Source organism: Delphinapterus leucas, chromosome 21, assembly GCF_059928025.1.
Source record: "Delphinapterus leucas isolate spDelLeu-1000000601 "Yukka" chromosome 21, BTC_Dleu_Yukka2, whole genome shotgun sequence".
NCBI classification, from domain to species: Eukaryota; Metazoa; Chordata; class Mammalia; order Artiodactyla; family Monodontidae; genus Delphinapterus; species Delphinapterus leucas.
This window is the reverse complement of record NC_143149.1, coordinates 34,821,057-34,834,940: the sequence shown is the minus strand read 5'-3', so window position 1 is coordinate 34,834,940 and position 13,884 is coordinate 34,821,057. Positions and strand designations below refer to the sequence as shown.

At 47.5% G+C, this 13,884-nt stretch overlaps 1 protein-coding gene across 4 annotated transcripts in view; it reads right to left on the bottom strand.

Moving 5' to 3' along the window:
* Window positions 1-2,055: 2,055 nt before the first annotated feature.
* The window catches only part of PSD3 (pleckstrin and Sec7 domain containing 3), a 572,386-nt gene continuing 560,557 nt past the window's right edge, over window positions 2,056-13,884 (bottom strand). For 2 of the 4 annotated variants that reach the window (XM_089903828.1, XM_089903829.1), the window contains one exon: window positions 2,056-12,992. In XM_089903828.1, coding sequence (XP_089759954.1) covers window positions 12,774-12,992 — 219 coding nt within the window. In that variant the 3' untranslated portion in view covers window positions 2,056-12,773. The remainder of the gene's footprint in view (window positions 12,993-13,884) is intronic. The other 2 variants (XM_022571390.2, XM_022571392.2) reach the window with 1 other exon arrangement.

Below are 13,884 nucleotides of genomic sequence, written 5' to 3'. Positions count from 1 at the left end.
AGAAGAAATACTTGTTGGATGAATGAATCATGTCTGGGTGGTTGGTGTGCCTGAGTCTTGATCCGTAAATGAGTTTTCATTGATACGATATCACGTGCTATGTGAATGTGTGGAAAATCTCAACTTAATATGAATCTAGAGCAGTGCTGTCCAATAGATGATGGAAATGTTGAGACATGTATGCCATGCAACTAAGAAACAGAATTTCTAATTGCATTTAACTTGAATTTAAATTGCCACATGTGATTAGTGGCTACCACATCAGTAGCCACTTTTCTAGAGGACTGAGACCATAACACAAGTAGACAGCATAAGTGCTAAATGATCTCTACATGCAGGCTGGAGGTTGTCAAAGCAGCCTTCTTCAAAATTGTTCTAAGAGTTACATTACAAAATCAGTGCATAGTGGGTGAGCCAAGATATATGGTAAAACGTAATTCTTCCTGGGTCAGAAGCAGGATGAACAAGCTGGCAATTATCATTAATGGAATTAATACTGTAGGTAAGGTAATGTTAGTTAATATTATCTATTATTATTATTACAGGGCTTGCTAAGGGCCAAGTGATGTGCTAGGTATTTTATATGTATTGTTCCATTTAAGCCTCATAAAAAGCCTATGAATTGGTTATTATATTATTCTTCACATTCTTAAATTGTGGAAACAGGAACAGCAAGGTTAGGTAACTTTCTCAAGGTCATGCAGCCAGTAAGTGGCAGAGTAGGGAGTTAAAGGCAGCTCCTCTGGACTCCAGAATCCCTGTTCTTAACCATTTAAGAACAGAGGTCTTGTGAGGCCATGTACATTGAGCACTGCCCAGGGTAGCGTCCACCCCAGACCCTGTGGTTCCCTGTGGTTTTGCTGGCGACATGGCCCCTCAGTGGGGAGAAGTGCTGCAAATGACCTCGGCTGGAGGCCTCGGCCGAGAACACCTAATGGCACCCGCTGCCTCTCTGAGTCCATCAGACGTGTATATATTTATTAAACAGCTGCTCTGGCCGCCAGGTACATGGCCAGCACCTGGCACGCAGCTGAGCAAGGTACAGCTTTCCGCCCTTGAGGGGCTAAGTGCAACACAGATTATAATCTGACTCCACTGCAGATCTGCCTGAGCAAGAAAGCGTCTGTCTCCACAACAGCAGCGTTCCAGGCCACACTGGCACTTGGCTTTACACGTCCCATCCCTCGTGAGCTTGGTCAGCGTGAATGAGCTTCCACGGGTCTGATTAACTCAAAGATATTGGCAAGATCCTCTTTTGGGCCAAGAAAGGGTAAATTCCATGAGGAAATGCTACCCAGAGGGAACCCCCGGGTAGGGCTGCCGGATAAAATATAGAATGCTCGGTTCTATTTGAATTTCAGGTAAACAGTGAATACTTTTACAGCCTAAGTGTGTCCCAAATACTGCATGGGACATACTTACAGTCAGTATTGTTATTTATCTGCGATTCAAATATAATTGGGCATCCTGTATTCCATCCGGCAGTCGCATCCCTGGCGGGCTGCGGGGAAGATTCCCCCGGACGCACTCTTCCAGGCCACAAACCCCTCTCAGGGATGTTGGTGGCACGGCCAGAATGCCGTCGTAGCTGAGGTCGAAGTACCTCTAGTCGGGGCAGGAGGGGCAGGGTGTCCTGACAGCGAGGGTGGGAAAGGGGACTGACAGAGGGAGCGTGGGTCAGGCCGGGCCGCGGGCCTCAGGCTGGGTCTGGGGGCCTCAGGGGAGCGAGGCCGAGGACGCAGAGAACTGTGAGCGGGGCTCCGGGTTCACGTGCACGTACGAGGGGCCCCCTGGCCGCCGCCACCGCGGCGCCGCCAGCGCACATTTCCCTACGCGGGGATGGTGGCCCGGCCTCCCTTCTCGGTGGGGACAGGGAGAGGTGCGGGCACAGGGCAGCAGTGCACCGAGCCCAGCGACGCAGCAGACGGATGGCTGCCCGTGGCCTCGCGAGTGACCGGAGCAGCAGTCCTCTGGTCCCAGCTTTGCGCACAGCGTCACCCGTGGGCTCAGCCTCCGGGACGGCCGCAGGGCTTCCCAGGCCCCAGCGCGCGCCAAGCACCGGGCGCGGGGAAGACGCCCAGGCCTCCGCCTCCCCGGGTCTGGAGGGTCCGAGGCCGGGCGCGTCCACGTGGGGCCAAGGACGCGCGGCCGGGCCGGCGGACGGCGGTTCTCAAGCCGGCTGCGCGGCACAGTCGGGCGAGCGTGAGCCCGGGGCCTCAGCCGCGCCCCAGACCGGTTCGGTCAGACATGCCCCGCGGGACTGGGAGTTTGGATCCAGCGCGGGCCGTTTGCTGCCAGTTCCTCCTGCAGGTGGAGATGGACGCTGTTGAGGTGTTAAAATGCCGCGGAGGACCTGAAGACATGGGGCCTGATGCAGGCTTTCCTCCCCTGGAAGTGGGGGACGTCGGTGCTCGGGCACCCAGCCCCGTGGAGATGGAAGGAGGGGCGGGTGCGGAGGGGTCAGCAGGGTGCCGCGCACCTGAGCGCCGGGTATTCCGAGTAATGGCATCCCTTACCGTGTTTTCTACAACCCAACCTCCGCAGCAAGTTTTTCTGGGTCTTCAGTGCCCGCCCCCAGCCCCTGCCCCGGCGCCAGCCCACGCCCCAACTCGCCTGTGGGCGGAGGACCTGTCTGTCGTGGCAGCTTTGAGTGGACAGCTCTCTCTTGGGTTCACTGTTGTGTTTCTCCTTGTAAGTTCCACTAACCAATCCTAGTCACCCCTTAGGTTGCTGCAGCATGACTCTCCTTTCCCTCCTACACGCGACTCATTTAAACATCCCTGGTCTGTCATGGGCTGGCCGTCCCCAGCTCATGCATGTCCGGTTCTCCTTGCACGTCACTGTTCATATTTCTGCCATCCTGGCTGCTGCTTTTACGCCCTCTGCTGTGTTCGCATCCCATGCTTCGGGGCAAGTTCTGCAGGCGCCGTCTCCCTGATGGAGGGCAGTGTCTTAGGAACCACACTGTGTCCCGGCACAGGGTGCCCGGGACCCTTGGCACTGGTGCCCAGCTTGCTGGGATGGAGGCCGCAGCCTTTCTTTTCCAGGTGTTTGCTACACTATGCAACACCAGGGCCTACCTTGGCCTTGATAATTGTTCTTTTAATAACTGAAGTGTAAGATCTTCACTCTTACAGTTTACATTGTTAATCTGCACCATTTCCCTGCTTGATGAGATTTTTTTCGAATCCTGATTCTGTCATTCAGTATGATCATTCTCTCCCAGCTTTATGACATACACATTTTTAATAAACTCGCCTTTTGTAGCTTTAGTCAAGTTATTAATTAAAATGTTCAACAGATGGGGCCAAAAGGCAAGCTTCGCAGCAGGATCGCCCAGGTGGACGTGTGCCTTTAATTAGCACCGTTCACGTGGTGACACTCTCACCAGCTGTACTAAAGTCCAGATCAGACTTCTCCATTTTGCCCAGACGTATTTCATTAAAGACCCTGTTAAATTCTTTGATGATATGGCTCAGATATTCTGCCTACTGCATTTTTCTAATCTACCTAATCTTACAAAATTCGAAATGAATGTGTCTGAAATGGTTTGTCCTTGGGAAACCACGTTGGCTTCCAGGAACCGCTGCTTCCTTATCACTCAAGCTAAAGCCACGACCAGAGTTAAAGTCAAGCTCACTGTGCACAGCATCCAGAATTCACACTCTTCTCTAACAGGAGAGAGGTATTTCCTGCTGCTGACAGCCTCTCAATAAAAGCTGACAGTGACTCAGCAGTCTCACCGGAAAATCCCACAGTGTATGCAAGGGACTTAGTCTAGAGACAAGATGTTTTTAGACTTGCTACTTTTTTCATTATAGTATATTAATTTTCTCTGTGTTTTAGTTTCCTCTTATGAATGTCATCTTTCAAAAATGATCTCTTTAGTTCCTTTCGTTCTAATATTATTAACTGTGCAACAAACAATATGACAAGATACAGAAGACTCCTAGCTCCAGAGGACAGACAACTGGGCAGTGAGGATTCATGGCTTGTTTTGTTTTTGAATTTCTAAAATCGAGGTATAACTGACATATGACATATTACTTTCATGTGTGCGACATGATTCAGTATTTGTATAAGGCGATTCACATTTGAGGGATTTTTTAAATGGAGGTGTAACTGACATATGACATATTACTTCCATGTGTGCGACATGATTCAGTATTTGTATAAGGCGATTCACATTTGAGGGATTTTGGTGGCAGCCCAGGCCCTCTTCTGCCCCCCATCCATCCATCCCTGTGAGAGTCACTCCTCAGGGTTTTGGTCTCCAATATCTCCAATATGCAGAAGTTAAGTGATTGGGGTGGAATTTTATTTTTCTCATTTTCCAAGTTAACATGTTATTTTGGGCATCAAGTTAGGTTAAGAGAACCCACATGCACACACGAGGCTCCACAGAGCAGGGGTGAGCACTGCACGTTAGGGTGACAATCACCCCTCGGCCCCTCTGCCTTGGTGGGAAGGCTGCAGTGGGACTCGTGTAGATTCTTGAAATTACTTCAAAAAGCTTCATCCTTCCCCCCTCAGAGCCCCTGACGAAGGCAGCAGCAGGCTTCGCACACACAGGTTCACAGAGCCCAGCGGAGGGAGGCAGGGTTGACAATGTGACTTTCTCACCTCCCCAGCCAACTCTCACTGTGGGGCTTGTGGTTGGCTTTTTATGCGAGGGGGTGTATGTACTGTGTTGTGTTAGTTGTTAATTAATTCGGGTTCAAACCAGCTGTTTAATAAATAAGCAAATAAGAACATTCCCCAAAATGACTGAAATTTGTTGGATTTATTTCTTTCTAAAGTTTGTACATTTACATATATCATATACATATTTTAAATCCTTCACTATTTTGCATGATTTCTATTACATAAAAACCATTTAAATGCAATAAATTTTGTTGTTGTAAAACAACAAACTATCCCCAACTTATAAAAACACAGGAAGAGTTATATTCATGAGCATTTATACAGTAGAGAAATGTACTCTATACATCACAGCTTCTATACACATCAGGTGACTCACTGGTCTGCACGGTTAGCTTTCCTTCAACAACGGTGAGATAGGGTAATATTTATATACAACCATTTTAATAAAAAATAAAGCGATCATAAAATGTAAACTTAATTTTCAAAATATTCTTTAAACACTTTAACAGTATCCACATAAATTACTGTTCCATTCAAAAGATGACCACCATAAATACCGTGATTCTCTAGGAGACAGCATTTCTCGAATCTGGTGGGCGAGGAGGAACAGGTTTCCTAAGGAGTTGGTGCCACGGGCTCACCCAAGTCGGCCAGTGCTGACAGTCTGGCCACTGAAAATGAGCAGGCTGCTATTTTATCACTAATTACTTTCACGATTTCAGGGACATATGGCACCGGGACTACAATGAAACTGAAGTGACTGGTGGAGAAAGCTCTGAAGGTAAGGGACTGACCCACTCTGCCAATTAGTTTGAACCCCAGTAAACATAATCCAGTTAATAGGTTGGAAAAGTTCAAAGCTTGTTTTATATTAAAGGATACAAACCTCTGCCCTCTGCCTGCCCTACAGTAATCAAGGCTGCGGTTCCAGCTCTCCACTGCATCAACTTCTGCTCTAGAAACAGGCTCCGAAGCCGGTGGCGGGGGTGGGAGGAGGAATGCACGGAGGCACTCAGGCCTCTGCCCAGCAGGGCTCATGGGGCCTGGGGAGAACCGCGCGGCAGCGGGCTGCGTCCCTTGACCCTTCCGCGGCAGCGAAACCTTATCCATTTCCAGAAATCCAGGTGCAAAGGCAAAGAGATCATCCATCCCCGGTTATAGTTCAACCTGCCATCTTGTTTCTTGCAAAGGCAAAATATGCAGTCTTGTCTTCAGTCAGAGAATTGTTTAATACCTTTTGTCAAGCGTCACTGCAGTGACTTGGTCACCCTCAGCAGGGTCAGCCAATGAGGACAGCTGGATCCCTGCAGCCAGGGAAGGCGCACATGGACCAACCCTGGGCTCCTAGGAGCCCAGGAGGAGGGAGGCTGGGAGGAAACCCTCTTTGCAGAGAGGTGCATGCCGGCCTCTGAGGGGGCGTCCCAGCAGGAGCCCAGGCCCACAGTGGGTCCTGAACTGAGCTTGTGCCTGGGGCTCCCCGGGGGGTGCTCGGGGAAATGGTAAGGGAAACTCCAAAATTCTCCCTAGTAACCAGCATTTTCAGGAACTGACAGTAAGGTGCTTATTTTTATAGCACTATTCGTGAAAGCTGAGCCTCCACCCTGCGAAGGGAAACCCATCGTGGCCAGGTTCCTCCCCTTTCCAGCCCCACCACCAGCTCAGAGGGGAGCCTGGTGGGGGGAAGGCTGTTCCCCCTCCTCCCCGTACTCCCTTCTCAAAGGAACCAGCTAGGGAGCGAGCAGCAGCGCCACTGGGGACGATGGCCACGCCAGCCACTGCGGGACGCTGGGGAGCGAAGGTCCACCAGACAGGAGATGAGCATCCCCCAACTGCCAGCCACCTGCCTCCCCGCACAGCATCTCAAGGTCAGATGCGGGGCTCCAACTCCTGCCCGCCCGGGAGGGGCCTGCGGGCCGCTGTCACCTCGGTCCACACCTCTCGCAACACTCGGGCGCTCTGGGTCTCAAGTTTATGTCACTTAGGACACTCGCTGTGTACACGTGTGCAAGTGCATGTACACACTGCCGAGGCTCCACGTGCGCCAGATCTCTCAGAGCGGAGGACAGGCCACAGCACGTCTCCCTCAGCGGAAGGCAAGAGGCTCACACACTCCCCACATCCTCACTTTGACTCTTGTTCCTACAGCTTAAGAAAGGGTCCTAATGGCATTAAAAATCAATGAGCATGCATCCTCTCCGCAGAGGAGATGTTATTATCCATGCCAAATGGTTACTTGGCTTTATATTAAAAGTCCAAACATTTCAAATGATTAAGCCCCAAAGTGAAACTTTTAAATTTTGATATTCCTTTTGTATATGATTTCTGAGTCAAATGGACACTTTTGCAAATCACTATAGTTCTTAGAAGGAAACACACTCTTGTGGAACAGAGACCCTGCTGCGCAGCCACAGAGCCAACTCACAGCGCGGTCAAAAACAGATTAGGAAATAGGATACATTGGCAAAAACGGTTTGAGACTGCAGAGTTAATTAAAAAAACGCAAGTGTAACCACCACTACTACTGCAGCCTGGAGCTGAAGCTGAGCCTCCCAGCCCACGACTCCCACCCTCTGGACACGAGGAACGACAGGCAGTGTGCGTAGACGAATACACTGCACTCAACCACTCACTCACACACACTCAGTTTTGCTTTAAATATACCAACATGCTGGCTAATAAAGTTTTAATCTCTAGTTATCTAATACTTATATACTTTAAGATAGGCAGTAAGCTCAGACAACTAAGGCCAGTGGCTCTTCTTTGGGGAGAGGCCAGAAAAGAGACCTAAGTATAAAAATACTAAAGTTTTAACCTGGTCCATAGCCTGTCCTAAAATTCTTTTACCTGTGTCTAGATGCTAATTTGTGCAACCGCAGGCCTGGAGGGCAGTCCCAGATCTCTGGAAGCCCTGATCTGCTGCAGGGCTGGCGACAGTTCTTTAAGGTGAAGAGGATGAGGACGAAGTGCTAGGAGGGTGGTTTGGGCTGCTGTAAAACTGACACAGGAACATAAATGATACGCTGGGCACTTAGCTAATTGTTCTGAAAGCTCTATTTTTCTGGACTAATTACAACAATAAAGAACGTGTGCTTTAAAGCATCACATTTTGTAATAAGCCCCAAATTGTCAGTTTGACTTTATGTTTAAGTGCTCTTAATACTGAAGTTGCTAAGACTGCACAGGCTGCCTGTGTTTTTTTTTTTTTCCCCTTTCTTTCTGTATATTTCAAATTATAATGAGCTACAGCCCCACCCCGGGTACTGTACACAGTACACTGAAATAGTTTAACAAAGTTAGTTCAGAGCCATTTTTGCTCTGGTGATTCAAAGCTCACAGACGAAATTTTCTAGCATAAAATCTTATCATTAAAAAAATTAATCAAAATATCATTTGAATTTAAGTTTAATAAAACAGTACCACTGTATAGACTCTCAAAAACTGCATTATATATTCAATCCTATGAGGTTTTTACTTGCTTTTCATATCACACTGGTTAAGGACAAAAATAAATTTGATGTACATATGCCATATACTGATGTACAATCTACACATTGATACAATATAGATACATACAACTATAAATACCCACAATTATGACATTGGAAGGTGACAGAAGGCATACTCTTTGATGCCTGACATACTATCAATATTCTCCAAAAGCCTGCAACACTACAGATACACACGTAAATTACAAAGGATGAGCCAAAGAGACCTAAGGAAACCTACTGTATATACAACTACTTAACTTGCGATATTTTCTTGCTGTTGCAGTCAAGTTCACAGACTGTCATGCAGATTCACATCTTTACTGGCACTCTCTCTCTGAAGACATTCTCTCTGCAGGCACTGGCCACTCACTGTCCTAGGCAGAGGCTTCCCGCTCGGGCTTTGGGTACTCTGGGCACAAAAGGAAAATGGCAATGGCTTTGGACCTTGGTCCTCCTTTTGAGAGTGAGACACTGAAAAGAGAGCAGAAGTGGTGACAAAGCACCTTTCATCACTGTTGGGTTATTCTGTGTGAGCTACTGGTCTCTGAAGTCCTCTGGGTAACTTGGTACTATAAGATGTCCAAGGCCAATGGAGACACCTGTTGCCCGGGGCAGACTGTTGGCCTGGGAGAAGAGACAGCCAGAAAGCTTTGGAACCAGGAAGGCCCAGAGGCTCATCTCCTTACAAAAGCTGATCTTCTGTCAGAGTAACTCAGATGCTCCGTGAGAAAAGCAGGTGCTAGTTAAGCCCAAGTCACACTAGTCATTAACCAGGCTCTACTGTGAACAAGTCCTGGGTGCCACGTTGATTCCTGTTTAACAGCGCTAATCTTATAATTGCAAAAATTCTGACAATTGAAAAGTGAAGGGATCAGGAGGTTGTCCATTGTTGCAGCTAAGGAAGGTGGCTCCCCACCTGCTGAACCCTTGGCCCGGTCCACAACAGCTACACTACAGAGCTTTGGACCACAAGGCTGAGAACGCCCTGTGAACTTGGCCTTAAAAAAGCTTAACGGGTGACTACAAGGAAAAATGCCAAAGAATCAAATTCCAGTGACCACTAACTAAACCCAAGAAAGTGTTCAAAGTAAGACAATAGAGAAACTTCTTTAAGGTCAATTTTCTTCCAATTGTCTATGATTAGGGATAAAGGCAGAGAAGAGGTGCAGCTCAAGGCCAAAGCAAGCCCTGCCCTACCTAAGAATGTCTTCCCCGGCTCTTTCTGTGCTGGAAGGACAACAGGCCAGGGCTGGCAGGAGGCTCCTTCCCTGCTGGGTATGTAAACCCCTCTCCAGCCTCAGGGGTTCTGTGCTTTGGCCACAGGGTGAAACACAAACACAAGAGACCAACCCTAGACTGGCCTTGGAGAGCCAGCCAATTTTTCTCTCCTAGAATTAACTCCCTTACGTCACTTCTGACCAGGAAACACTCATCTTTGGAATGAGGATCACAGCCGGAGAAGCAAAGACGGTCCTGCACAGGTGCTCTCCATCCTCTTTACGCAAGAGCAACAGAAAAGGTTCACATGGTCCAGGACTGCAGTCCCCCAGACGACTCTCCACACGAGGTAATTAAAATGTGCAGAAGTGTTGCTTGGTTTAATCAGGCATTACTAAGAGTCAGCAAATGATATCTGTAAAAAGCATACTTCAAATAATGTCTATGGCTGGCAATAAAATAAAGACTCTTGCATGCTAGTAATTAGGTTTCAATTGCTAACAAGGAAATCCTGACCCCTCCCTGTAAATGTCAACACGTGAGGTGGGGGAACACACCCTGAGACACTTTGGTTCCGGTTCCACACACGGCTGCTTCTATGGACAATTCGGCAACAAGACCGTCACCAAGGTATTTTGATGACTCTTAAGATTTTCTATACTAAAAATTAATATTAGGTGTATTTCTGCAAAGAGGAATAATAACTTATTAGATGGAGAGAGATCGCAAGGCTCCTGGTACTAAGGGATGGGTGAGGGATGGGGGGCAGTACCTTCAGAAGGGAAGGAGGGGGCTCCCCTGTACCGTGAACTGGGTGGCAGACGTGGAGGAACTGTGAAGGGGAAGGTCTTCAGTCATGTCTCCTGACTAGACACCATGGGAAAGAAATGATCACAAAGGAGACCCTGGTTGGGTATGGGCAAGGCTCTCAGGATCCTGTCACAGAAGGGGCCTTGTCTCCTACAGGATAAGCTCTTGGCCTGCAAGGAGCACTGGCAACAGACAGTCCAGAGGCCTCAGGGGGAGATGTTCTCAGCCCATCCCCTAACAATGGCAGTCTGGGATCATGGCTCACAAAATAACCTTTGCAGTTGTTTTTCAAGATAAACTATGGGAACGCAGTATATACCACAGCGTCAAAAGTGCCCTTCTCATCTGTCTCTCTATTAGCATATCCAGAAGTTCCTGGAGATAACATTAGTGAGTCACACAGTGAGCACAACGCCGTCGTGGTGCTGACGCTCACTGGGCATTTCAGAGCTGCTCGAGTGTCTAAACACTGCAGCAAGGTACCATTCCATGTCTGGTACAGACTCTAAGTGACACACACGGAGACATTCGACATACACAGACACACACGTACTGGGAGCACACACATTCAAGCCAGTCAGGGATGTTGATTCTTCTTTAGTTATTGAAGCTCAGAGATGATATGGTCTAGGTACCTCTCTCCCCTCTGCTTAGGATAAAGATCTAGGCAGAAAGCACACACACTGATGATTCAGATTCTAGGAAGAAACCTTGGATTCCCTTGTAGAAACCTTGGATTCAGTCAGAAGCTACAAAGAAAGAATCAGGTACATGGGCCATGTTGGTAACTACCCTGTTTCTAGGTCTTGAAACAAATTTAGTCACTGCCTTTACCTAATAAAGAAGATAGAGGGTTAGAGGGAGTTTTTCAAATGTGTGGCAAAAACACCACAAAGCAAGCAGCTACAACCTTACGGAGGGGTTTCCCTTTTCTGGGCACCAGCAACTATGGGCATTTCTACAGCTGAAGGAAGTGCATGTTAATAAATAGTCCTGTATAAATGCTGGTGCATCAGAACAAAATACCACTAGAAAGTACCATGGTTCAGGAGCAGGTTTTCTCTAATTCCCCGGAGCCATGCTACCCACACAGAGTCCCTGAGCCTCTAGTCACACAGCACCTTAACTAGTAAACCGAGTAGAAAAGAGCAAATCTCTGTGGGAGAGAAAAGAACATTCAAAGTAATTCCATTCGCTCTGAACTTGTGGAGATTCTAGGTTTAAGGATCACAGAGTTTTCAGGTTCCAAAATCAGAAAGTTCTAACTCACAGTGGGCTCAATTTTCACTCCTTTCTTCTCCTCAGTAAGAGAATGTTCTGTTTATCACCCTGAATTTCAAAGGGATTGTCCCTGGAATAAGCTTATGACTGCTCTGAGCAGATACAAAGAAATGATTTAGAATCAAGGATTTATTTTAGGGGACAGTTCAGTGCAGCAGGGTGAAGCGGCTTCACAGAGACAGAGACAAGAACAGACTAAGGGACTCTGTGTTTGTCACCAGGAGATTCCTCAGTTTTCCAGCCATAATTCCTTCAGATTTTATTCCTTTCAGATTTATTGTAAAGAATCAACATTCTATTGCCAAACAACTATAGGGAAAAACAACTTTTTCCTTCCTTATTTTGCTTTATTAAGGAAAGAATGAAAGGGGCTCCATTTTGATATTATTTTGTTAGGAAGACCCCAAATTCTTACAACCAGGAGACAACACCATGCCTATATATATAAAATAACCTAATTCCCGGATGGCAGGGTATCCACCACAGATGGCTCTGGATTCCTTGTCTAGACCCTGTGGGAGTGGGGTAACAACTTCCTGCAGATCAAAATCACAGCTCGCTGCTGCAGCCCCCAAGAGTCCATTGTTGCCACCATCCTTTAGAAAACAAAATGAACTTGGGGCCACCTTGCCTCAGCCTTCAAAAGACGCCACTTCCTCCTTCCTTGCTTGGCTGAAATGGAATCTACACTTCAAGCGAGCTAACGTGCTTCTTAAATTCCCCAGGCCTGAGGTCCTTGCCCCCCTCTACCCCCACCAGCAGGGCCGGACTCAACACTAAGCACTCAGATGCATGAGGCCTCACAGGGGAGTGGCACCTCCCGTGAGTGTAACTCTTAACTGAACTTCTGCGAGCGCGAGAGCTGGATTCCACCTCTGTGACTGGGCAAGATTTCACATGAAAAGGCTTATATTAACTCTGGCTAGAATTTTCTAAACTACAAAGTTTGTCCAGTTAAGTGTTTCACAATGGATTAAATCTTTAACCTTTATAAAAAGTGTAACAGCTGATTTGAGAACACACAAAACAACTGAGCAGAGTGCAAATGAGAGAACCCTGAGGGAGAAGCGATACATAATCCATTCTGAAATCATGATCCCCTCCCCTCACAAAAGGTGCATTAGTTATCAGGTAGCAGAAATCATCAAAGCAAAGAAATCAAGAGCAAAGAGACAATCTGTACAGAAACTAACAAAAATATACAATAGGAAAGGTTACTAATGCACCATTTAGTCACAGACTTTGTTTTAAATATATTCACGGATTCACCAGAAAGATCTTGAAAAACTCTATTTTGCTCCACGACCAGCACTTCCTGGCCGCAGATGGATTCTAAGTGACTTTTTGCTTAATGCTTGGAGTTTCAGGTCGGTGGTCTTTCCTCTCCGACACGTTTCTCTTGACCTTGGCGGTGACCGGAGATGCATCTGGGTTCAGCGAGGGGCTGGAGTGCGACTTCTTCAGGCCCGCGGCGCCCCCTCCACCACTGCTACTCAGCAGCTCCAGGCCCCCCTCTTTCAGAAGGCGGACATACATCTCATAGCGGGTTTTCTGCAGGGAGTCAGAGAAGAGGGGTCAGTATACTGTCACAGGCACACGGCACAAGGCGCCAGCGAGCTCACTTCCCGAAGGGCAGGGCTGGCAGCTCAGGAGGCTGACTGATGGTTTCATTGATTCGGTAAGACATAAAGATAGAATGTGAGTTCTCCTTCGTTCTGCATTCTGCAGGAATGGCTGTGAGATGGAGGAAGCCTGCTTCCTGAACACTCAGCACAAGAAAGTGTGAGTTGGAAGAGCTGTGGCCTCCGGTTCTGGGGACCAGATGGCTCTCAGGCTCAGGCCTGCAGCCACTGGGGCCGCCCCACAAGGCCGTGGCCAAGGCCTCCCCTGAACCTGGCTGGGGTGCGGTTCTTTACTCCCAACTTGAGGAAGCAGTTGGTGGTGAACCTGTACTCTTGTCCCCTACGGGACCACTAATACTTCCTAGAAGCTGCTCTGGGTTTCCTGCTACGGCTTTTCTGCTAGGATTACCAACTTCTCAGAGTACTATGGTTTCTTGCAAAACTTCAAATTATTCCCTGATGTTGTTCTTTATTCTACACATTTTTTTTCATCAACTGTTCATTGAGTGTCTACTATGTTTTGAACGGCTCCTTGATTTTCTTGTCTCTGGGTATCTTTTTCTAAGAATAATTGAGAAGAACACTGCAGAGATTTGTTTTCTCTAACCTTTACTGGTGCTGCTTTTCTTAAGTTTGTATCTGAGTCACTATATAGAGCTATTGTGTACATAGTGCAAATTACAGAAGGGTCTCAGATTCTCGATTTGATAGATTCTAGTCAAAATAAGTCTCTCATCATACTGCTTCAACACATGAAGGATCTGTAGAAGGCCTAAAGTATTTTCTTTCTCAGCAAAAGAACAGCTCAGTTATAAATTGTT